General features: G+C 35.8%; 1 protein-coding gene across 18 annotated transcripts in view; it reads left to right on the forward strand.

The window, feature by feature from the left end:
- PLEKHA5 (pleckstrin homology domain containing A5) overlaps nt 1-26,713 on the forward strand; it is a 201,638-nt gene that overhangs the window by 66,288 nt on the left and 108,637 nt on the right. For all 18 annotated transcript variants that reach the window (XM_069106176.1, XM_069106159.1, XM_069106160.1 and 15 more), the window contains one exon: nt 19,849-19,932. In XM_069106176.1, coding sequence (XP_068962277.1) covers nt 19,849-19,932 — 84 coding nt within the window. The remainder of the gene's footprint in view (nt 1-19,848; nt 19,933-26,713) is intronic.

Raw genomic sequence — 26,713 nt, forward strand, 5'->3', positions numbered from 1 at the left:
ATACTTAAAAATTCCACATCAGCTAAAACTTGTTTGTTAGTCTGACTTTTTTTTTTTTTAGGGCATAAAAGTTTACTTGGAGTTAAAATAAATGAAGATTCAGTAGAGTCCAAGCTTATGGTGGAAAATAACAAGGTTCATTTTCTTCTATCCCACTCCTGTGTCATTTTGATTTATAACAGGATGAGACTTCATGCCTCCAGGTTAGGAACTTCTGTTCTTGGGGATCCTATTTTGAATCAAAGACAGTTAAGTTCTCATAGTGAATTCTTGCGTCTTTTACAAGCCCTAATAAATGTGAATTAGTACAATTTTTATCTCTTGCAAAGATAGAAGGCTTTTCCAAACAAAACAGAGACTGCACCTTGGAACAACAACTTCGAATACTCTTTCTACATGGCTACTTGATCTGCTTTTCTAACCACACATTTCCTTGATGATATTTCTGTGTCTGTGATTGTGTGCACCTGTGCACGTGTGCACACACGCACACACACACATATGGTATTTGGGCAGATGCAGAACACTATTTTTTTTAAAAGATTTTATTGATCACTTTTTCATATTATTATTTCCTAATTTGCCTCTTCCCAACCCAACCAGAGTGAGGCTTTCCTTTTAACAAAATGGAAAAGAAGAGTTAAAATCAATTTATAATGCCCACTATATCCACTAACATCTGCGAAATTCCACCCTCACATTCACTCACCTCTAATGAAAGGAGGGAAGTAAATTTTCCTCTCCTTTTTATTCAGAATTGTTTGGTCATTATACTCAGTTTCATTTTATTATTATTTTTTCTTATTGTAGTCGTTGCACAAGTTGTTTTCATTCCACTTAATTCTGCCTTGATAATATTTTTTAGATCACTTTATTGTTGGAAATACACTGCAGCCAACTTAAACCCACTGTATTTCTCTCTGTTGTCCTTTTGTTCACCTGTAATTTTGTTTCTCTGTGAGATCATGGTGTTTTATAACTCGCAGCCATAGAGAATATTAATAATGAAAAGGTGGGAATTTTCTGAAGTACTGTGAAATTTCCTAAATGTAGTCCAGTCTGGATGAGGATGACGACTGCTACTAACTCTTCAGTTTTCTTCCCCTTTCATTGTTAATCCACAGGGTCTGTCTTAGATACATGGAAAGTTGAACTAACTCAAGTGCAGTCTTACTCTGGCTAATGGTCATTCTTTATCTCTGAGGTTTTTTTTCCCTCTCTGTAATGCTAGACTAATCTCATCTGAATGCTCATGGATCTCATTGAAGGAAGCTATGCAGAAGCTTGATGCAGTCAGCCCAGTTTTATTCCAAAGAGGAGAATCTGGGTGATTTCACCATCTACAGAAAATTCTTCCTTTTGGAAATTTTTTGCGGAACCTCCTACCTTGTCATGCAAAACACTTTTATTAAGGATATATCCCCATGTTTTATACCTCTCTTGGTATTGATTATAAAAGGATTGAACAGAATTATCACATCTGTCAAGGAATTTTTATTCACCTTAATATGTACATGAAAGCTGCTGTTGTAGTTTGTCCTTCATTCTCAGGGAGGACCATGACAAGGGGGAAGGTGATGTCATGTGAATTGGATTTCAGTGAGTCAGGGCTGTGCAGACTCACCAGCCTCATTCTCTCCTCTGGAGCCATCTGGATCCAGCTGCAAGATATTAGATCAAGATGACTGGCGTGTCCCAGGATACAGTGGGAGACCTTGACCCTTTTAAGCTAAGGTCTTTCCCAGGGCTCAGTTTTACATGAAATCTACCCTTTTGGAGATGACTCTTTAAGGCTGTGTTATGTTCTACTGAGTCACATTTTTTTGTGTGTGACAAAAAGCAAATATAGAGGTTTATTACAGTCTGCACATTTTCCAGTCAGTTATGTGATTTGCTGTAGAAAATAGTCTGTAGAAACCTGCCTGTTTTCTCTTTTTTCTTTCTCTTTCCCCTCCTTCCTTTTTCCCTTTCTCCCTTTCTTCTTTACTTCCATCCTTCCTTCCCCTTGATTTTGTCATAAGTATTGTGCTATTTGTACAGTTTTGTTTTTAGCAATCAGATAGCTAAATGTTAGTACTCAGTAGCATAAATTATTAGAATAACTATAGCTATAGGAAATCTGGATAATCTATTACATTTTGCTTCTAGTTGTTGTGATTGTTCTTAGTTGGGTCTCAGATCAAACTTTCTACAAGCTACTTTTCCCATCAGGTTTTTTTTTCTTCTATTTTTGATGTAATGCAGCCATCTTACTCCATAATATTTTGCGCCTATGCTAATACTCTAAACTGATGTTGGTTTTGACTGTCCTTTCTGCTTGACCAGGATCTCAGCTGTTTCCTTGATAAAGTGGTTTCTTGGTTTTTATGTAGTGATGTTTTATCAGCTAAATTTCTCCAAGCAGTAATTACAGTTAGAGTTAGTATCATTACTTTTATCCATTTCCCAATTTTGGATGATATTGATTGCATGTAATGTTAGATTTTCATTTTCGTCCTTCTAATTTGGTATTGATTTTGACATGTGTTCTCTGACCACTCACTGGTCAGACTATATACAAGTAATAGTCAGGATCTAACAAATGTTGACAAACAAAAGCATTGAGTTGTAGCTAGTAAGATGAAATTCAGTATTGATGGTCTTAAATTCTTACCTTTGAATATAAAAAATTGTCACAAATTCGAGGTGAAGCACAATTAAGATGAAGAATTAAAAAGAATCATTGGATTTGGCAATTAGGAGATCATTGAGTAAGAGTAATTTCATTTAGTGAGGTAGATAAAAATAAGATTGTAAGGACTTTGAGAAGTGAGAGGGTAGAAAATAGAGGCAACAAGTACAGACATCTTTTTTTTTATTTATTTGTTTGTTTTTCGTTTTCAACATTCACTTCCATAAGATTTTGAGTTCCAGATTTTCTCCACATCTCTCCCTACCCCCCCACCCCAAGAAGGTGTGTGATTTGATATAGACTCTATATATACAAGTCGTGTTGTAAAGAAGAACTAGAACCGATAGGAGAAATGATGAGAAAGAAGGGGGAAAAAAAGACCAAGCAAACAATATGCTTCACTCTGCATTCAGCCTCCATAGTCCTTTTTCTGGATATGGACATTTTCCATCATGAGTCCTTTGGAATTGTCTTGGGTGCTTGCATTTCTGAGAAGAGATAATTAAGTCTATCAAAGTTAAGTCATCACACAATGTGACTGTTACTGTGTACAATGTTCTCCTGGTTCTGCTCATTTCACTCAGCATCAATTCATTCAAGTCTTTTCAGGTTTTTCTGAAGTCCGCCTGGCACCATTTCTTATAGCACAAGTACAGACATCTTAAACAAAATCACAAAATCTGAGAGTTGGAAAGGGAGTTGAAGCCATCGAGTTAAACATATACTAAAGATAGAGAGTTTTATCTTAATTTAATCAATTTGGAAGACTTGAAATATGTTGGTTAAAATGAGAATGCCCACCCCTCACATCATGCCTCCGAGGGAAGCTTTTTCAGAGTTGGGTTTAATTCTAGGAAAAAGTCAGAAAATTATTCATTTACATTTTTTTAAGGCTTTTCATAGCCAGGCCTGTGGTCTAAATGCTAGGAAGCTTTCTTTTCAAAAGGGAAAAGCAGAATAGTGGGGGATGGATTTGTGGTATTTTGCCAGTTGCCTTTACAGGACAAGATTCTCTACCTTTCTCAGCAATCACAATTCCCCTAGAATTGGTTTAAACATTCTTATGTGCTGGAGTTGGGTAAGGGGTGGAGGAGAGCTCTCCAACAAGTTGCTTGTTAACTTGCTTTCCCCTTACATAATGGGTTGCTGATTCATCAACATAAATACCTTAATCAGGATCAAGATGAAATTATAGGCAGTAAACATTTGTGGTATAAATATACAAAATCCAAATAGTCTTTAGTTTCAACCAATCTGAAACTCAAAATATTTTTAACCACTTCTAATTAACATGTCCACAAGACCACCAAATTGCCATTAAAATATCAGATCATATTTATGTTCTGTTGCTTTTGGCATGAAAATTCATGAAGGCCTCCTTGTTTTCAAAAGAAATTGCTGACAGGTACTCTTTCAGACAGAGCATGAAACCAACAGGACCTCTGACTTACGGTCTCTCATGTTTCTTTACCTGATCCAATTTAACTCTTAATGCACCAGTATATACTCATTTAAATATTAGATGATCATTTTCCAGAGCCTGGAGAGTTCCATGTGTCCCAAGCAAATGTTTCTCCCAAGGATTATAGTGTGTGATATTAAAAGAAGAAATCAGACTTGTGGAGAGGGAAAGACTTTATAACTAAACAAGAATTAGAGAACATTATAAAATGTAAAATGGATAATTTTGACTACATGAAATTGAAAAGCTTCTGTACAAACAAAGCCAATGTAACCAAGATTAAGAGGGAGGCGGGAAATTGGGAAAGAATCTTTACAACCTATGTCTCTGACAAAGGACTCATTTCTAAAATATACAGAGAATTGAGTCAAATTTATAAGAATACAAGTCATTCCCCAGTTGATAAATGGTCAAAGGATATGAACAGGCACTTTTCAGAGAAAGAAATTAAAGATATCTATAAGCACAAGAAGAAATGCTCTAATTCACTATTGATTAGAGAAATGCAAATCAAAACAACTCTGAGGTACTACATCTCACCAGTCAGATTGGCTAAGATGACAAAACAGGAAAATGACAAATGCTGGAGAGGATGTGGGCAACTTGGAACACTAATGTATTGCTGGTGGAGTTGTGAACATACAGCTTTTCTGGAGAGCAATCTGGAATTATGCCCAAAGGGCTATAAATACTTTCATACCCTTTGATCCAGCAATACCACTCCTAGGGTTATATCCCAAAGAGATCATAGAAGTGGGAGAAAGACCTATATGTACAAAAATGTTTATAGCATCTCTTTTCGTGGTGGCAAAGAATTGGAAATTAAGGGGGTGCCCATCAATTGGAATGGCTGTACAAGTTGTGGTATATGCATGTTATGGAATACTATTGTGCTATAAGAAACAAAGAGCAGACGGTCTTCATGTTTACCTAGAGAGGCTTGTACAAACTGATGCTGAGTGAGAAGAGTAGAAGCAGGAGAAATTTGTTCACAATTACAGACACAATGTATGTGTGATGACCAGCTTTGATGGACTGGACTCCTCTCAGCAATGCAGTGATATAAGTCAATCCCAAAAGACTCATGATGGAGAGAAATGTGTGCATCCAGAGAAAGAACTAGAAAGAACTGAGTTTATATCCAGGTGGAAGCAAAATACCTGATCTTTTTCCTTCTCTTATTTGCTTTTATGTCCTCTTTCCCATTGTTCATTCCAGCTGATACAATCCGTCTTTATAACCTGACTAATGTATAATGTGAAAGTATTTACAGATCCTATACTTGAGTATATGCTGCCGGGGGGGGGGGGGGAGGAGAGGAAGGGGGACAAAATGTGAAACTCAAGGAATTGTGGAATTGAATCCTGTAAACTAAAAGGAAACAAACAAATTAATTTAAATATATATATATATATATATATATGAAGAAGAAATCATTAGCTACTTCCCTAATTCTTTGGCAGTAATCCCTGGTTGGGTGGTAGAGGAAGATGCAGAGAAGAGTGCTGTAGTGGAGGGTACCTGGCCCTAAAGTTGTAGTTCCTAATACAGCAGCAGTTGAAGATACCGTAGCCTCATAAAGAACAGAAAAATGCATCTCTCTCTCTCTCTCTCTCTCTCCCTCTCCCCCCCTCTCCCTCCCCCCCCCTCTCCCCCTCTCCCCCCCCCCCCCCCCCCCCCCCACACACACAGACTTTTGTAGCAGATATATACAGATCTTGAGCAAAAAGAAAATTAGCTTATTCAAAAAACTACTAGCATGAAGGAGCTGAATAATATCACTAATAACTACATAACATACACTAGTGCTCTGTCAGTTCTGCTCCAGCATGACAAGGTGCTACTGTAGTGCCACAGTACTACTACTACTACCACCACCACCACCACCACCACCAGTACAACTAGTGGTAGTAGTAGTTGATGTGGTGGTGGTATACGTCTACTCTAGTGACCACAGTTCTAGAGTGTGTGTGTCTGTGTATAGGTACTCTGATAAAGTTCTTTATTTCAAAACCCTTGATATCTCTATTGAGAGAATTTCTTTTATGGCATCCAATTTAAAAGCAGCAAATTTTTATTTAACTTCAAGTGCTGTGATGGTGCCTAAGGTATGTGAATTGAGTCTTGAATGAAATCAGGGATTCCAGGGGGAGGAGGGAATGCAATTTAGTCTATACAAAGGCGTGGATAGTAGAGATGGAGTATTGTGTATACATAACCAGAAAGCAAGGAGGCCCATATAGCTGGATCACAGAGTTTGTAGATGGGAATGATGTGTATTGAATCTGAAATGTCAAACATAAGAGCTTATGTTTTGTTTTAGAAGTGATAAAGCAGGGGCGACTAGGTGGTGCAGTGATGGAGCTAGTGGTGTAGTGGTGGATCACCGGCCCTGGAGTCAGGAGGACCTGAGTTCAAATCCAGCCTCAGACACTTAACACACTAACTAGCGGTGGGACCTTGGGCAAGTCACTTAACCCCAATTGCCATGCCCTCCCCCTTCCAAAAAGCAAAAAAAAGAAAGAAGTGATAAAGAAACTGTAGTTTGTTGAGTGTCATGGTTAGACCTGTGCTTTTGGAAGATCACTTTTATAGCCATATAGATTGGAGTAAGGAGAGATTTGAAAGAGGGAGACCAAATAAGAAGGCATTTTACAGTAGTTGAGGCAGGAGATGATCAGGGCCTGAACTGCAGTGATGACTGTTTGTACAAAGAGGAAGGGATGGGTACAGGTGATGTTATAGAGAGAAACCACAAGATACAGCAACTGATTAGATGTGTAGGAGTGAGTAAAATTGAGTGGTTGAGGGTGGCATTGACATTGAGATTGGGAAACTTGGTGACTAGAAGAAATATTGACCAAGCTATTCCCTTTAAAGAGGGACCGTAGCACTGAGGGTGGTGATGGTGAGCCCTTGGCTGCCTAGAACCTTTCTGGAGAAATTTAATTATTCACTTAAAAATTTCAGTTATTGAGTTTTTCATTTAGAGTAACAAATCCCCTTGTCTTGGTATAGTGGTGGTTTAAGATAGCTTTACTTTTTCCCAACATATGTAAATAAAATCTTCTGTTTGAAATATACTCTCTGTTCACTTTCCTATTCAGAATCACTAAATTTGACAAAATAACTTTAAATTCTTGACTATAACCATTATTTTTTAACTTTTGTTTCAATTCATAAAATTAGTTAGCATCAGTAATATACAGGTTCCAATTACATTTCAACAGATGTTTAAATTTTTATAAGCATACTTCACAAATATAGCTCTTTTAGCAAGATATTCACTCAAGCTGGTTTGTATCAGATTTTAATTTGTCTCTGTATGTTAAGATAATTAAGTTTTTCTTTGCAAATTTGTAATAATTGTCTGAAGCATTTTTTAGTATATTAAATAAAATTCTTACTTTGAAATGGTGAATGTCAAATTCATGGTGCTAAATGACATTCATCTGTACAATTAAATATTCGCTAAATTTTTTCCTGGAAAATACCTCCTTAACTTGACGTAATAAAATGTTAGTGTGTGATATCATTCTGGTGTTAGATTCCTGGATGGGAAACAACCTCATGAGCAAGGATGCATTTTCTTGGTCTTCAGGCACTACTCAGTGAGCATTAATGTCAAAGACAGCAGTTGTCTGTGTCATTTATTTCATTTATTTATTGTTTGTGCTCAGTACTTAGACATGTGATTTCTGTCAATACTGGCAAGTAATTATTATGCCTATTATTCCTATTTTAATGTGACAACTAATAGCTAAAGGTATAGTAGTGGGGGGGCTCCCCTCCAAATTGGGGATTCTTGTTAATTGTATTGCAGTATAAACATAAATTTATTTACTGTGCTGTAATGACATTTTATTATAGAAAATGAAGGCCTGAATGTCTTTTCCTCATTTTCAATAGAGCATCTTTAAATATTGATATAAATTGTTGTTCATCCTTCGTTTTCAAAGAGGACCAAAGAGATCATGGTGTTGGGGCAGAATAATACTGGATTATGGGTAATATCTTAATTTGTTCATGCATTGGATTTAAGTGAAGCAGTTATGCAGTCTGACTCTCTTCCAGGGTCATTGACCTAGTATGATATCTTTCATTTCCTGTTGAAAAGCAACTCTGGACTGTGCAGGTGGTAGTTCTTGAGTGGCAGAATTGTTTCATCTTTTCTCCTTTCAAACTACAGCTTCTAGCACAGTGAACACATTGTAGGTGCCTAATACATGTTTGTTGGTTGATTGATTTTCAGGGTTTAACATTATATCTTAATAAGACTAAGTATTTATAGCTTCTTCAGTATTCTAGAGTACTTATATGATGTTTGAAATGTGGGTTGAAATTTTCTGTTAAAGAGTAAATATCTAACTCAATTCAGTGAGCAGTTAACTATTGTGTATCAAGCACTGAACAAAAGGTTCCTTGCCCTCAAGGAGCCTACATTTTACTAGCTTGGAACCAGTTTTATAAATAAATTCTTCACATAGTTGCATGAATATTCAGTATCATACTTGAGAAATAGACATTGAGCTATATTCCTATGTATATCATTGCTTGTGGCATGGTAACTTTTCTTTTTGCTTTGTTATAAATATAGAACTAGGATTTCAAATTCAATTTGCTTGACTTGGTTACTGTAGCTGCAGATTCACATATTTTGCTTCAGTTGCAGATTTTCAGCTGTACTCTAAAATTCCACCCAAAGCTAGGAAACTTAAATAAATGAAGGATTTATTAATGGTTATATTCCCATTTAAATTGAAGTCCAAATCATTTAAAAGTATTCCAGCAGTTTAAAACTAGATTTTAAAGTTGCTTGTTAAACATTTTTAATGAATTGATGAATTGGCATATTTATGTGTGTACACATATACACACATAAATTTATATAGTTTGTATGTGATCTAACTAAAAAGTGTTTTTGAGGCAGTATAACATCAAATGTCATTGGATTTTGAAATTCAAATAAGAAGAAAGGTGTCTTATCTTTTTTTTTAACAAAATAATATCTTAAAATTGGCAGATAAAGGACAGGAAATAGGTTATATTACATAAAGATGTTCCCACTCTTGAAGGAATGTATCAGATTTGAAAATATAACTATGAATTTTAATGAAGAGGTATGCTTTGAATAGGATTTTTCTCTGTCCTATGTTGTGTTGGAAAGGACATTATGTTACTTTACTTGAGCAGAAGAAGGATATTCATTCTCTTAAATACTGAATTTTAAAATTAACATCCTTTTAACTCATGTTAGAAAATTCCATCCAGGGGCGGCCAGGTAGCACAGCGAGTAAGAGCACCGGCTCCAGTGTTGAGAAGACCTGGAGATCGGATCCGGGCTCAGATATTCAGCACCATACCCAGAAATAACTGGCTGTGTAACCTTGAGCAAGTTACTTAACCCCAGTTGCTTAGGGGCAGCCGGGTGGCTCAGCGAGTAAGACCACCGGCTCCAGTGTTGGACTGTCTTGGGGATCAAATCTGGGCTCAGATACTCAGCACCATACCCGGAAATAACTGACTGTGTAACCTTGAGCAAGTTACTTAACCCTGATTGCTTTAAAAAAAAAAAAAAAGAAAAAAAATGCCATCCACATCCAGAGGAAAAAGCTGTGGAGTCTGAATGCAGAGCAAAGCAGACTATTTTCTTTTTTTGTTGTTTTGTTTGTTTTTTTTTTTCTTTCTCATGGTTCCTCCCATTCATTCTAATTCTTTTATACCACATGACTAATGTGAAAATATGTTTAATAAGAATTCATATGTAGAGCCTATAGAATGGTTTGCACATTCTGTTGGGGAAGAGAGAGTGGAGGGAGGGGGAGAAAATTTAAAACTTATGAAAATGAATATTAAGAACTAAAAATAAATTTTAAAAATTTAACATCCTTTAAAGATTATTGTTCCTCCACTTTGTAATACCCATAATTTATATCAAAACTTTTTTCAAGTGCCACTTCCTATAGGAAATTCATTCTATTATTCACATTTGCTAGTTTTCTCTCCCATAGAAATTACTTTGTACTATATTTTTTGAGTTTAATTTTCTTTTTTTTTAATTTAAGTTTATTTATTTACTTTTTGTTTACAACATTCAGTTCCACAATCCCTTGAGTTTCAAATTTATCTCCCCCTTTCTTTCCTCCCCCTTCTCTCCCATGGCGGCATGTAATCAGATATAGGTTCTACAAATACCTTCACGTTGAACATTAGTCATGTTGTAAAGAAGGATTATAACCAGTAGGATGAACAGTGAAAAGAAGGGACAAGACAAGACGAAACACAAACGAGAGAGAGAGCAAATAGTTTACTTCAATCTGCATTCAGATTCTGTAGTTCTTTCTTTGGATGTGGATATCCTTTCCATCATGAGTGCTTTGGAGTTGTCTTATAACCTTGCATTGCTCAGAGGAGCCCAGTCTATCAAAGTTAGTCATCCCACATACGATGTGTCTGTAATTGTGTACAAAGTTCTCCTGGTTCTGCTCTCCTCACTCAGCATCAGTTTATAGAAGTCTCTCCAGGTTATTATGAAGTCCATATGCCCCTCATTTCTTATAGCACAATAGTATTCCATTACATTCATATACCACAACTTGTTTAGCCATTCCCCAATTGATGGGCATCTCCTTGATTTCCAGGTCTTTGCCACCACAGAAAGAGCTGCTATAAATATTTTTGTGCAAACAGGTTTTCCTCCCATTTGTATGATTTCTTTAGGATACAGCCCTAGAAGTGGTATTGCTCGGCCAAAGGGTCTGCACTTTTTTATAGCCCTTTGGGCATAACTCCATATTGCTCTCCAGAATGGTTGGATCAGTTCACAACTCCACCAACAATGCATTAGTGTTCAGATTTTTCCACATCCTCTCCAGCATTTATCATTTTCCTGTTTTGTCATTTTAGCCAATCTGACTGGTGAGATGTGGTACCTTAGAATTGTTTTGATTTGCATTTCTCTAATCAGTAGTGATTTAGAGCATTTTTTCATATGCTTATAGATATCTTTAATTTCTTCCTCTGAAAACTGTTCATATCCTTTGACCACTTATCAATTGGGGAATGACTTGTATTCTTATAGTTTTGACTCAATTCTCTGTATATTTTAGAAATGAGGCCTTTATCAGAAACACTGGATGTAAAAATTCTTTCCCGGTTTTCCACTTCTCTCTTAATCTTGTTTACATTGACGTTATTTGTACAAAAATTTTTCAATTTAATGTAATCAAAATGATCCATTTTGCATTTCATAATGCTCTCTTACTCTTGTTTGGTCATAAAATCTTCCCTTCTCAGTATCTATTAGCCTTTATACCTAGATTGTCCACCCATTTAGGCTTGATTTTGTCGTACGATATAAGATACTGATCTATACCCAGTTTCTTCCATACTGTTTTCCAGTTTTCCCAGCGGTTTTTGTCAAATAGTGAGTTCTTATCCCAGAAGCTGGGGTCTTTGGGTTTATCAGTAGATTACAGATTAAAATCTCGTATGGCTAGGCCACCTTCCTTAGCATTTCTTTTCATTAATTCCCCTGATATTCTGGATCTTTTGTTCTTCCAGATGAATTTTATTGCTATTTTTTCTAGTCTAGTTTAATTTTCTAAGTAAATTGGTTTTGCCCCAATAGAATGTGAGCTCCTTGAGGGCAAGGACTGTTTGGTTTTTTGTTGTTACATCCCCAGCTCCTTGCATAGTACCTGGCTCCTAGTAGACACTTAATAAATGCTTTTTGAATGAAGTGGTGAATCTGCCTTTGTTCAAATTTACCCTCAGACACTTACTAACAGTGTGACCCTGTTTGCTTCGGTTTCCTCATCAGTAAAATGAGTTGAAGAAGGAAATGGCAAACCACTCCAGTATTTCTGCCAAGAAAACCCCAAATGAGGTTCAGGAAGAGTTGGACATGACTGAAAAAAACAACTAATCATCATCACATCCTGAAGTAAGGAAAAGTTGAGTCTAAATTTGGCCTCAGGGACTGACTAGCTGTGTGACCCTGGACAAGTCACTTAAATATCTGTTTGCCTCAGTTTTCTTAGCTGCAAAGTGGGTATGATAATGGCATCTACCTCTCAGGGTTGTTGTGAAGATCAAATGAGATGATATTTGTAAAAGTGCCGGTTCCATAGCAGGTGCTTTATAAATATTTATATTATTATAAATATAAACATAAATAAATGTAAAATGTTTTATTATAAAATTTATATTATAAAGCAGGTACTTTATAAATGTTTATTACAAATGTTTTCTTCCATTCTTCTTCCCTTCCCCTATGCAGCCTAACAAAAGTCATATTTGTTTTGGGGGATGCCACATTGCATTGTTGAGTCATTTGTACCAAGTTGTTGTTTTTCAGTCTGCTACCAAACCACTTCTGTCTGATCTTATACTTAGGAAGTTGTGTTTATTGTTTTGTTTTGTTTTCTTTAATGTCACCCAGTGTTTTAAATTATTATTATTTTTTTTTTTTAGAGCACTTGGGGTTAAGTAACTTGCTCATGGTTACATGGCCAGTTATTTCTGGGTGTGGTGCTAAGTATCTGAGCCCGGATTTTATCCCCAGGTCATCCCGACACTGGTGCCGGTGTTCACTGAGCCACCTGGCCGCCCCTAGTGTTATAAATTATTATGACCTTTTTGAATCTTGATTTTGTCATCTTATATGCTAACTATCCCTCTTAGCTTCCCATCATCTATGGATAACCATGCTTCTGATAAAATTATTTAAAATGTCAGGACAACCAGAGATCCCTTTGATACTACACTGAAGGCCTCATTCCAATGAGAAATTTCGAACAAATTATCTCAAAGGTGCCTTCTAGTTGCAAAATGTTATTAATCTGATAGAAGTATTTTCATTCATAGTTTGAAAATTGTATAGTGTTCAACATAATTGGAAAAAAGGACACTGAATATATCCCTTCTTCATGTTATCAAACAGTGGGGATTATTCTCAGCACATTCATTGTCTTTGGGGAAATGTCCTTGGAAAAATCTTTTGGCTAAGACATGGAATAAAGCTTCTTTGTAATTCTCTCATGACCCAAAATATTTTTCTTCTGAATCTTGAAATGTTTGCCAGAAGTCTTTTCAGGTACAAATTCAGTCCTTCATTACAGAAACTGTAACTTTTTATTTTTACTAGATGTAGAACATGTAACTTTTTATTTTTACATTTTTAAATCAATAAAAGCATGTATGTGCGCATTTTTGTAGTGATAATGTCATAATGCATTTGGTTATGTGGTGTGGTTAGTTCAATGAAAATGAATATGACCCTTTTTTCTAGCCCATGTATCTTTGTTACCTACAGACCAAGTTAAATTTAAGTACAAGCAGACACTCAGAATATTTTATTTTAAATGCTGTACTGTTTTTTGGTAATGGAGGGAGATCTAAAACCTAAAAATTAATATTAGAAACCTTTTCCTTTATTTTATTTAAATCTGCTGCCTGAAGATTTGCATAAAATACTTGAGCATGGAGTTTTTGCTAACAATAACAGTGATAAAACCATGAATTTGGAGTAGAAGAACTTAAGTAAATAAATATAGTCTTCATAAAGTTAGTGACTGGTCTGTGGTTATAGATATTTCATAATAAATAGCATGCATAAGAATCTTTTTATCTTCATAACCATGTATTATCTGCCATCTCAAATAAAGTCAATAGTCAGTACCACATTTTCAAAAATACTTTCCAAGAAAGATAATAATGTATCCCGACCAAAGCAGCCTCTATGAAAATTGAGTCATTGGAGAAGAATGAGAATATTTCTCTATAGCTGCTCATTTTAGGATGTTAAAAAATTTTTGTTGTTGTTGAGAACATAATTGAAGAATTTATTCCAGGCCATTTTTTTCTTAGCATTCAGTCACATATTTTCAGGTAGTGCTTTATATTTTTTGTAATACTATGAAAAGATTCTTTCTTGTATAATTTACTCCTATCAATGATACCACCTTTTTTAGCGATTTCTTTAGTTTTTACAACACATTTATGTCCAAATATATCCCTCCTCCATCTCCTCTAAAGAAGGCCATTCTTTGTAACAAAGAATAAAAAATAGATGGAGAAAAATACACTTAACTAACCAACCCATTAACGGACGCATTATTAAACAAACACCTGTCACCTCTAGGGTCAAATATAAAATCCTGTTTGTCTTAAAAAGTCTTTTATTCCTTGGACATTTACTATCTTTCCAGTTTTCTTATACCTTACTTTGCACACATATGTGATCCTGTGATACTGGCCCTCCCTGCTCTTCCTCAGTGATTGTCCTCCCTTCCTGGAACTCTCTCCCTCATTTCTGCCTCCTGGCTTTCCTGGCTTCCTTCAGTTCCCAGCTTGTAGTGCCACATTCTGCAAGAAGCCTTTCCCAATTCTTCTTAATCATACTGTCTTCTCTCTGTTGATTATTTCCAGTTTATCCTGTATATGTCTTATTATATATAGTTGTTTCCATCCTGTTTCCCCTGCTAGACTGAGCTCCTTGAAGTAGGGACTGTCTGCCTTTATTTGTATCCCCAGTGCTTAGGGCAGTGTCTACTGCATATTAAATTCTTCTGGACTGACAGCAGTTTAGCTCTTCCCAAGTTTGTTGTTGTTCATTTGTGTCTGACTCTGTGACACCATTTGTGTTTTCCTGACTGAGATGGCAGAGAAATTTGCCATTTCTTTCTACAGCTCATTTGACAGTTGAGAAACTAAGGTAAACAGGGTTAAGTGACTTGGCCATGGTCACACAGCTGGTAAGTTGCCTGAAGTCATATTTGAACTCAGGCAGAGGAGTCTTCCTGACTCCAGGTCCAACACACTATCCAGTGTACCAACTAACTGCCTTATGTTATTTTTTTTCCTTCAGTTTTATTTTATTAAATTTGTTTATCTACTTTTAGTTTACAACATTCAGTTTCACAGCCCCTTGAGTTCCAGATTTTCTCTTCTTCCTTTCCTCTTTCCCCTCCCCCAGCAGCATGCAGTCCAATATAGGCTCTACAAATACCTTCGCATTAAGCATTAGGTTGTAAAGAATTATAACCAATGAAGTGAACAAGAAAGAAGGAACAAAACAAAACTAAACACAAAAGAGAGAGCAAGTAGTCTGCTTCAATCTGCATTCGAATTCCATAGTTGTTTTCTTTGGATGTGGATATCCTTTCCATCGTGAGTCTTTTGGAGTTGTCTTATAACCTTGCATTGCTCAGAGGAGCCCAGTCTATCAAAGTTAGTCATCACACATATGATGTGTCTGCAATTGTGTACAAAGTTCTACTGGCTCTGCCCTCCTCACTCAGTATCAGTTTATATAAATCTTTCCAGGTTATTATGAAGTCCATCTTCTCCTCATTTCTTATAGCACAATAGTATTCCATTACATTCATATACCACAACTTGTTTAGCCATTCCCCAATTGATGGGCATCTCCTTGATTTCCAATTCTTTGCCACCACAAAAAGAGCTGCTATAAATATTTTTGTGCAAACAGGTTTTCCTCCTGCTTGTATGATTTCTTTAGGATACAGTCCTAGAAGTGGTATTGCTCAGCCAAAGGGTCTGTACTTTTTTATAGCCCTTTGGGCATAGTTCCAGATTGCTCTCCAGAATGGTTGGATCAATTCACAATTCCACCAACAATGCATTAGTGTTCAAATTTTTCCGCATCCTCTCCAGCATTTATCATTTTCCTGTTTTGTCATCTTAGCTATTCTGACTGGTGAGATATGGTACCTCAGAATTGTTTTCATTTGCATTTCTCTAATCAGTAGTGATTTAGAGCATTTTTTCATGTGTTTATAGATATCTTTAATTTCTGCCTCTGAAAAATTGCCTGCTCATATATTTTGTTCATTTATCAATTGGGAAATGACTTGTATTCTTATAAATTTGACTCAGTTCTCTGTATATTTTAGAAATGAGGCCTTTATCAGAAACACTACCTTATATTATTAATGACATCCTTTTTTTTCCCCCTTTCTTATTTTGCAGAAGACTGTCCAAACAATTTATGGAGTCTTTATTTTTTTCTCTTGCTCATAAAATTAATCACTTTTGAATACTGTAAAGGAGATTCTTTGTTAAGTGCAAGTTGGAATAGATGGCCTCTGGTGTCCTTTCTAGGCCTCTTGTTTTATCATTCTGATTCTTACTGATTGTACATCTATACTTTTGCTTCCTGCTCAACACATATTCATCACTCTAGTTTAGGCCTTTATTACCTCTTATTAGGGCTACTTCAATTTCCTCCTAATTGTTTTACCTACCTCAGGTCTCTCTCCCTCTCTAATCCTTTTTCTACACAGTTGTTTTTCTGAATAATGGGTCTTGACCCTCTCACTCTCCTACTTAATAAACTACTGTGACTCCCTGTTTATTTTAGAATCAAATATTACTTCATGTCTTTATCTCATCCTTTTTAATGTCTTACTGTGTCTTAAGTTTTATATTCTGCATATTTATTAGGTCAGTGGAGCAAACTGTGTATAATTTTTAAATAAGTAAATATGCACATTGGAGGTATATGCTCTAAAATATTTTATTGATAGATATGTACAGCCAAAAGTTTGGAGACTGCTGGAATGTAGGACAGAATACAATCCAATTTTGAGTTTAACACTTTCTAAAATCTGATTTCCCTCTATCTTCCTAGGTAACTAGGTTTGTAACTACTTCCCTTCATGAACTCTACATTCTAACACCACTGAATTGTTAACCAAACTCAGTACTCAATGTATTTGCATGGTTTTCTCAGAACTCTGCCCTCCTTCTAGGTTAAAATTATGTATTATCTTTTTCAAACCTTACCTGATCATTATAGGTACTGGTGTTCACTTCCCAATCAATTTTATTTAATTAATTATTTTATAAATTATTTTAAAAGCAAATGTCATTTCCAGTATTCCACATCATAACGTAACATCCTTTTTACTAAAGAAGTTACATTTAGCAAAGCCAACCCAGTGGTGACATCTAAAGGTGTTTGCCCAATCCTTCATCTATTACAATCACCGTCAATAAACCTTTAATTGTGCTTACTATCTGACAGGAAGTGTTAAGTTCTGGGGGTATAAAGGCCCAAACACTTGCCCCTACCCTTAAGAAATTCATATTTTAATGGGGGCAGACAACATGCAAACAAGTGTGTGCCCACAAGATGTCTATGCACCTCTCTGTCTGCCAAGAGGAATCATGTCTCACCAACCACTCGCTGAAGTCATGCTCAGTCCCCTCATCAATCAGAATTCTGTTGTCTTTCAGTGCTTTCGCTTTCATTATTGTAATCATGTAAATTGTTTTCTTGGTTCATCCAAACTTTTATCAGCTCATTCCCATGTTCCCAAGTTGTTTAGCATGGTGCAAAAATATTCTGTTACGTTCAGACATCGTGTTTTGTCAAACCTTTCCTCAGTCTACCTGCTTTCCAGAATGATTGTACCAATCCACAGTTCCACGAAAGTCTAGTAGTCTTACCTGTCTTTTTTCCTTTTTTATTGTGAACTTAGCAATCATTAGCAAATTTTGTATAAAAATTTTAAAAAGATGATTATATATGAAAATGTGATCTGTTACATATAGTTTATTTTTAAGAAGCATATTAAAGTTACAAAATATATGTCCTTTTCTAAATTTAATTTTTTCCTGTGTATTTTTAAATGTTTTATTGATGGTTTTTAAAACTTTTTTTTTTGCATCTTAATAATTATTAATTCCACCTCCAGGAGATAGCTCTGTTGAGGTTTAGGGCTGCTGGGACCCCGAAATAGCAGCGCTGGTCCTGCCCAAATGAGTTCTACCCAAGCCTTCTTTCAGCCAAAAAAAACTCCAAAGTTTATTTAAAATCAGCCATATTGGCCAGACTCTTAAGCGATCTCAGCATTGTCTAGACTCTTTAAGGAATCTGAGCATTTGTATTACTAACGCAAGGGGGCCAGATTGAAACTGGGCACCTTCATGGAGGCCAAGATGGATTTTATATACAGAAAGACTGTGGGAGGGATTTAGGGTTGGCCAAGTAGTCTGGGGTGATAGAGGTCTGAGGATTCTAGGAAGGATCTTGATGGGAGTGATCAGTAGTCTAGGGTGACTAAAGGTCAAGGCTCAGAACCAAGATAGGATTAAAGGTGGGAAGTAGCCAAAAGCAGTCTGGAAGTTACAGGGTATGGAGGGCTAGGCTAGGGTTAAGGGTAACAGAATTGAGAGTTTAAGGTGGAGTTTTCCAGAACCCATAGACAATTGGGACTCAAATTCTTTTGGAGTAAGGGGTAAAGGTCTCAGTTTGGGCCCATACCCCATCAGCTTTACCTTGTAATAAATAAGTGTAGACCAGTAATGCTAATCAAAACATTGACCATATCCAAAAATGTCTCATTTTCCCCTCTAGTCCATTACTCCTCTATCAAGAGATAGAAACATGATTCATTATTAGTCTTTTAGATTCCTGATTGGTTACTGTTTTGATTGATGTTGTTAACCTAAAATAAAGATGACTGCCAAAAGAGCAAAAACTAGGGTCTTTTAACCTTTGCAATTGGGGGCCACCATGTAACAAGTACTGTAGTGCCCCAGGGGGGCGGGGTTAAATACACTTCCACACAGATTGAGTCTTATGGAAAGCACAGCCTGGAGAAGCTTTTACAAAGTATATGAGTTGTTTCACATAACAACTGAAAGTCCATAGAGAAGGCTGGAGGGGCAGAAGGGTGGGGTGACATCTGGTTAGAACAGCAGGCTTGGGCTCCAGGAGCAGCTATGGGAAGATGGTTTGGACCAGCTCCAATCTTGGGATCAAAGTCAGGTATAACCCTTCTGATGTCTGCATTTGACATTCTTTTTTTAACCTGGTTTCCATAGCCTTCAGGTAATTCATAGCTCTAGGATCAGGCCAAGTCCACAGCTGCATTCAACAATTTCTTTCAAAATAATCTTTTACAATATTGTGGTATTCATATAATTTGTTCTCCTGGTTCAGCTTATTTCATTTTATATAAGTTTTTAGAATTTTATCTGAATCTATCATATTTGTCATTTCTTACAACACAATAACATTCCATTTTATTTTCTTAGCACACTTTGTTCAACAGTTCCCCACATTTCGAGATCCTTGCTAATTCTAGCTCTTTGCTCCAGCAAAAGTGCTGCTATAAATGTTATTATGTACCAGTGTCCTTTCCTTCTGTCTTTGTTCTACTTCAGAATATGTACCATTTAGTGGTTTGCCGGTATTCAGTTTCTCAAGTGACTGAACCTTTTAAAAATGAGATTGTTGATAGCTTCCTATTCATGTCTTACTTATCTTACTGCATTGCCTCTAATGTTGACCATTTTCATTTTTTGTAGTCTTTGTTAGTTTTGCTGGCTATGAGTTGAAACCTCGGAGCTATTTTGATATTCATTTCTTTTCTTAAAAGTGATGTGGGACAGTCTTTCATATGACATAAACGTTTGTAAATAGTTCATATCATTTGAAGACTGAACCACCAACCCTAACTTAACACGTATAAAACTGAACACATGCTCAGGTTTTTCCAACTACGCCTTCTAAATGTTAAATTACCTTTTTTCCAATTATAAAAATTGTTTAGGTTGATATGCATTATTTTTTAAAACTAAGGTGTAGATGCTTTGGTGAAAAAAAAAAGGTGGAACAGGTGCCAGTTGTGGACAAAATTTCAAAAGATAAAATTCTCTTTTTCTCATGTGCTTCTTATAGTCATAATGAACGGAAGGTGACCTGCAAGCATCCTGTTACAGGACAGCCATCACAGGACAACTGTATTTTTGTCGTAAATGAACAGTAAGTACAAGAATTTATTATGAAAAGCATATTTCTTAATTCGTCACTTCCTTTAAGATTATAATTGTTAACTTAGAGAATGAAGCTTTTATTTACATTGAAAGCAAGATTCTACTAGTAAAATTTGCCATCCTGAATATTTGTACTCAGGTGAAACTGCCATACACTAATGACTTTGTTTGATTTCTTTGGAATAGCACAAGGACCTTCAAAGATTTTATCATGAAGGCTGAAATTTTGTAAATTATTTTAACTAATAAAAGGGGTAAGTCCTTGGTTTGTTGTTCTAACATTTAACTGATAACCTTTAGTTCAACAAACATTTATTAATAGCTAACTACGCTAACACTGTGGTACATGAAGGATCTAAAAAGATTAATGAGACACAATGTCTTAGGTAAGGAAGAAAAGGATTGGGTCTAGACAGTCATCTAGACTAAGGTGGTAGCAGTGGGATTGGAAAGATTTTGAAAGATTTTTTTTTTTATCAATCTATAGAATTGTCTTTTCATCTATTTTTAAATTTCCTCCTAGGTAGGTTCAAACATGTGATATCTCTTGCATAGCATTTGGCTTATTTGTAATGAAGGCATTTGACCCAAAATGATTTATGTGCATGAGAGTTTTTTTTTAACAAGCAAAACATTTCCTTGAAATGATACTTGAAATTCATTTAAGCCTTTGGTAATTTAATGGATTACCAAAGGCAATGTAATTTTCCACAGTCAAAAAAAAGAAATTGTTTTTGGTCAGACCAAATTGTGGTTCACTTGGCATGTCTCTGCAATAGATGTATTTTGTCCTTCAGATTTTCTCCCAGTCCACTTTGATATTTGAAAGGAGTCAAATATTAACTGTTTGGTTTTTATTCCCTGCCATACTTAGTACAGAGCCTTGCAAATGCTCAATGAATATTTGTTCAATTAAGAGTAATCTTTAGAGTGGGCAGGAACTAAGTTGTAGTACATTCAGCAAAAATGACTTGTTCAGATTGCCTCAGTGTTCCTTCTTCCCTTCTCTCCAACTTTGATGCATTTTTCAAATAATCCTGCCGTTTGCCTATGCTCTGCAATAAGAACCATCCATTATGATAAAGAAGTACAGTAAGTCAAACAAACCAACACAGTAATAACCCTATCTAATAAAGTGTGATCTGACTATCTCTCTGCCAAAAAAAAAAAGGAAGTATGTTTCATCATCATCATCTAGAGTCAAGACTGGTCATTGCATTGATTTGAGGTCTCTCATTTTTAGTATTGTATTATCTGCCTAGTAGTGGTATTACTGTCTATTTGTATTTTGATGGAAATCTTTTTGAAATGAATTGTTCACTTTACCTTAAATAGCATTTTCAGCTATTGTGAGAAACTGTGACTGCTTCTGAATTGTGGCTGTGTGTTGCTATAAGTTTGAGAGAAAGTTATATGGGAATAAATTGTGAAAGGAAAGTATAACTAGAAAGAATAAGAAGATAGGGGAGGGTATCAGAATAAGACAGAACAGAGAAAAATGAAGATATTATTTCTTCAGTCCCCCAATTTTGTCTATTTTGTTCCTTTTTTTTTTTTTTGCACAAAACTGGTTTGTATCAAAATTTTATTAACATTACACTTTCTCTGCTTCTTAGTTTCATCAGCACTATGTTGGTAGCCAGGAAATCTGTATTCTAGCTTTGATCTATATGCCTTCATGGACAAGTACATAAAAAAGATCTGCTTTAGTCCCAGCCCAGTCTCAGATTCTCTGATTTCAAAATTTCTTGTCCTCTACCCCCAAAAGTCTGGTGGTAGCAGTAACCTTGAAAGTTTTAGTAAGAAATATTAAATGAATTTGATTTTAAATGAGTGTGTATGTCAGCAAAGTTTTTAAAACACATTGCTGAGGGTTTAAAAATAGATTGGTGAGGGTTTAAAAAGTGTTTTTGCCTTGGGGCAAAACAAAACAAAATTGCTTTAATGAAAGAGGCAAACTTTAAAATCAGGAAGACCTGGGTTCGAATCCCAAATCACAGACAAGTTCTGTAGCCCTTAGCAAGTAAGGCTATTTCTCAGCATCCCAAGAAACTCTCTAAGATAAAAAGTTGCACAGAAGGTGCTAACCTAAATTGCTAGAGGGAATTGGCTATACTAAGGAAATCATGATTTTCCTTCTTATTCTTAATGAAATTGATTTTGTTCATGTAAAAGTTTTTAATGTGGGGCGGCTAGGTGGCACAGTGAATAGAGCACCGGTCCTGGAGTTAGGAGGTAGTTTTTTCTTCAAATGTTTTATGTTCTTGGGTTTATCAGACATCTGAGTTTTGGAATTTGATTGTTTGTAATGCTTGCTCATCTAATTTTTTTCCTGATCTTCTGATCTACTCTTCTATTTTTAACTTGCTAAATTTTTAAAAAAATTAAATAGCTTTTTAAATGAAGATTATTATTTGCTGTAATTAATTCAGTAGGGTACTTAGTTTTTGCAAAAGCATTTGGTGGAGTTTCTTTAGACATTATTGTAGACAAGATGAGCGTTGTGTTTTAAGAGCTGGACCCAAACAATAGTTGTTAATGGTTTGAGGACCACTTGCAAGGAATTCTTTGGTGCTACTCCCCTGAGGATGTGTGCCTGACTGTTGTAGTTTAACAATTTAGAAAGAAATATTTGAATTGAAGAATTAATAGGCATTTGGGAAGTGCCTCAGATCATTGATGTCAAACATATAGAAACAGGAGCCATCAATCCATACATAAGGCTCCTTGTGGATTATTAAATATTGACTTAATTTTCTTATGTAATGTTATCTATGTTATATCTTTATTTGCTTTGCTAAATGTATTCTAATTACATTTTAATTAGGTTTGGGTAGCACTCAAGAATGTTGCTGGCCACTATGTGTTTGATACCTCTGCCTCAGAGGACTTTGGAATAGTAAAGAAGGCCAGAGTTTGATTTTCAAGAGAATAAATTGGAGACATCTTGAGGAGGAAGAACTCTAACCAAAGAAGGGAAAAGGAATGGAACTGAAAGACCCTAGTTAGAAGAGTAAAAGGGAAAAGACTGAAAAGAGGAGTAAAGAGAAAAGAGCAAAGGAGAACACAAAGGTAGTTGGTAAGACAAATTAGAAAAACAGATAAGGTAAGAGATGATTAGGAAGAGGAAAGAAAGGAAATTTGGAATGTTTGTCAAGGTGCTGAAGAGGTTCTAAAGCAAGGATTCCTAACCAGGAGACCACCAATCTCCTATGGGGTTTGTGAATAGATTTCAAGGGATATGTAAATTTGAAACTTTTAATATTTTGATGATAATGTTTCAATATGATAGATTTCGTTTATAATCCTATGTGTTTTATGCATTAAAAAACTCTGAGAAGGGATCTGTGGGCTTCACCAGGCTACCAAAATGGTCCGTGACACAAGAAAGGTAAAGAATCTCTAACTAAAGGCTGTCGATTTTAACTGATTATTGAACAGACGTTTATGAGCTAAGATGCTACATGAAACAGTTCCTGCTTATTAGGAGCTTGTGTACTGTCAGGGTGGATAAACATGTAGTCACCCAAATAAATACAAGGTAATTGTATGCAAGGCAGCACTAACAGCTGGGGATCTGGAAAGACCTCACTTAGGAGTGTTGTTTATTATATCACTAAAGGTATTCTCAGGAACCATATTAATCATATTTAGTAACTTTGAATGAAACTAGGGATTCTAAGAGGTAGAGGTGAGGAAGAAATACAATCCATGCATGTGAGACAGCCAGTGTAAAGACATGGAGATGAGAGATGGCATATTGTGTGAGGAGCAGGGGCTGTACCAGTTTATCTGGGATACAGGAAGAATGTAATGAATAAACCTGCCTGGAAACGTAGGTTAGAGGAAGTTTGCAGAGGGTTTTTAATGCTAAACAGAAAAGTTTGTATTTTATCCTAAAAGTAATAGGGAGCCACTGGAGTTGAATAGGGAGTGATATCGTCAAACCTGTTCTTCAGGAGTATTACTTTGTCATATGTATAGCAGAGAGATTGTAGCAATAAGGCAAGGAAACTTATTAGAAGGCTATTAAATTAGTCTAGATGAGATAACGAGAGCCTGAACTAGGATAGTGGCCATGTGAGAGGAGAGAGTGGGATGAAGGAAAGAGTTCTATAAGTAGACTTAAAAAGATTTAGCAACTAATTAGATATATAGAATCAGAAAGAGTAAAAGATAACTGAGTTGCCAACCTGTGTGACTGTTGGCCACTTTGAAAGAAATAGGAAACTTGGGAAAGGGATAGATTTTGGGGGAAGCTGGACTGAGTTCTATGTTGGTCATTTTGAGTTTGAAATGGAAGAAAAGAAGAGGAAAATACATTTATTAAGCACCTACTATATCCTGCCACCATGCTAATCATTTGACAAATAATATCTCATTGGATCCTCATGACAACTTTAAAAGAGGTGGGTGTTTTATCCCATTTCGAAGTTGAGAAAACTGAGCCACAGGGATTAGATGACTTGCTGAGGCCAGATGTGAACTCAGGTCTCCCTGGTTTGTGGCCCAGTGCTCTGTCTACCTTGCCAAAACAATTGTGAACAATTAGAACAAAGAATAAAATTGCGTCTATCTTTAGTGGAAGAAATTTGCTATTCTGAGAAGGAAGCAGCTATTTGTTCTCGCAGCAATGATAACGTAGAGCCGTAAGTGCCACCACATGAGAAATCATCTAGGAAGGTACTGGTAGAGAGGTAGGCTATTTGCCTGGAATATTTATCCAAGACACAATCAGATCTTGTCAAGACAGACAAATGCAACCAAATCTGATGGTTCATGTGGGCACAAATTCTGCTTCTAGAAAAATCAAACAGAAAATTGAAGATCTTAGGCACATATGTGTTCTCAACACTTGTAACAGTAAAAAGAGATTCTGAAAAGAAAAGCACTTAGTTAAGATATTTGAGAAGGTTGGCTTAAAATATAGACATTACAAGTACCTGGCCTGGGATAGAATGCATCTAACAAGAAATAGTAAGAGTGTATTTGCCTGGAGCTATACAAACCTAATCAGAAGAACTTAACAGGAGCAAAGTCCAAGAAAGAAATCAGTAATAAATTCCATGACTTCATATTTTGGTATACAAATTCACAAAGTATGGCTAACAGACAAGACAAATTAAAGATCATAATGCTAGAACATAATAACACTTATTGACATCATTCAAACTTGGATGGGATGATACCAATGACTGAAAAAAGGTTCTGGAATGGCATAATTTATTCCAAAGAAATAAGATAGGTTAATATTTGTATGTTTAAAAGATACTATTGTGAACATTCCCAAAAGCCAAGGTGGGTTGGGACATGACATCAATGGACACCATTTAGATTAACAAAAAGAGAAACAATATTGACATCAGACTGAAAAAGAAAATTAGCATAGAAGCATGATATAGTTGGAGCATTTTCTTTGCCAAAAGCAAAACATCTAACAATTTTTAAATTTACCTTAATGATGTTTCTTCCTTTTAAAAAAGTGGAGAAATCAACAAGCAGAAATTTTGTTCTATATCTGATTCTCACCAATAGGTTATTTGGGTGAAAATGATGGGAAATTTCAAGGGAAGTGAGTACTCCCTCTTAAGAATTGTCATAGAAGAGAATTAAGTAATTAAGCAAGACTTACACCCTTGATTTAGGAAGAGCATGTTTCCAAAACTTATGAATGAATAGGTGCATTTCCATAAACTACACTGTTTCAGGGGAAGTTGACTTTGGAGGAATGGGAAGTTCTCAAAGTAAAATTCTAAAAGTACACATTGAAATATTTCTGAAGATTAGTATTAGCACAGGGTATATTCACTAATCTAGCTTTTATTTTCAAGACAGATGGAAAAGGCAGAGTTACCTGGAGGGTGGTGAAGGGTGTTAATAAAATATAGCCAGAAATTACTGAGATGTAAAAGTAAAGACAGAAATAACATTTCATTTAAAAAACAACAATATCCAAAAAAATCCACGGCCAGAAGATGGAAGCAAGGGCAGATAACAAAACCTATGATGTGGCATGATCGTCCATGAATGGTTGTCTGGCATGCTGAGCCTCATAACAAGCTGAGGCTGAAGCTCAGGACAAGGAAAAAGGGTTTTGTTTTCTTTTGAGATGTTTTTGAGGGAAAAGGAAGGCCAAAGAAGGGATCAAACCCTTTCTCAGAAGGATAACTGACAGGAGACAAGACCAGCTGCTCAGTTCTGATTTTGTTTCTGCTTTTCCCTGTGAAGGAGAATGATGTCTGGACTGGGACCAGGACAGAACAAAAATGGCCAACAGGTAGTAGATACTCACAACAAATAGAGATATTAAGAAAATTAGGTAGCTGCCCTGGATGAGTTCAAAACCTTTGTCCAACAAGAATATGCCCATAGGTTAAAGAACAGACTGGTGACCTTGCTGAGTCAGTCTGACCTTTGAAAGACGATAAAGAACAGGAGAGGAATCAGTTTTCAAAAGGGAAGCAAATCAAGAAGGTGGACTATAAGCCAGTGAGCTTGACCTGGATATTTGGAAAATATCTAAAATATATTAACAAGATAGTGATAGTGAACATCTAGAAAACAAATAGTGTCCGGTAGATGCACAAAAAGGTCCTGTAGAACCAACTTTATTTACTTTTTTGATGGGGTTGATTTAGTTTGTGTTCTTTTTAAAATTGTTTTTATTATTCGGGTCTTTTAAATTTCTTTTTGACAGGATTTTGTTTACCAAGGTACTTTATAAAATTATTTTTTTTAAGTCGCTTATTGATTTTTTTAATTTTAAAATT

The sequence above is a fragment of the Petaurus breviceps genome, unplaced genomic scaffold (genome assembly GCF_028583685.1).
Source record: "Petaurus breviceps papuanus isolate PSGF00001 unplaced genomic scaffold, PetGlider_PUasm1.0 78, whole genome shotgun sequence".
NCBI classification, from domain to species: Eukaryota; Metazoa; Chordata; class Mammalia; order Diprotodontia; family Petauridae; genus Petaurus; species Petaurus breviceps.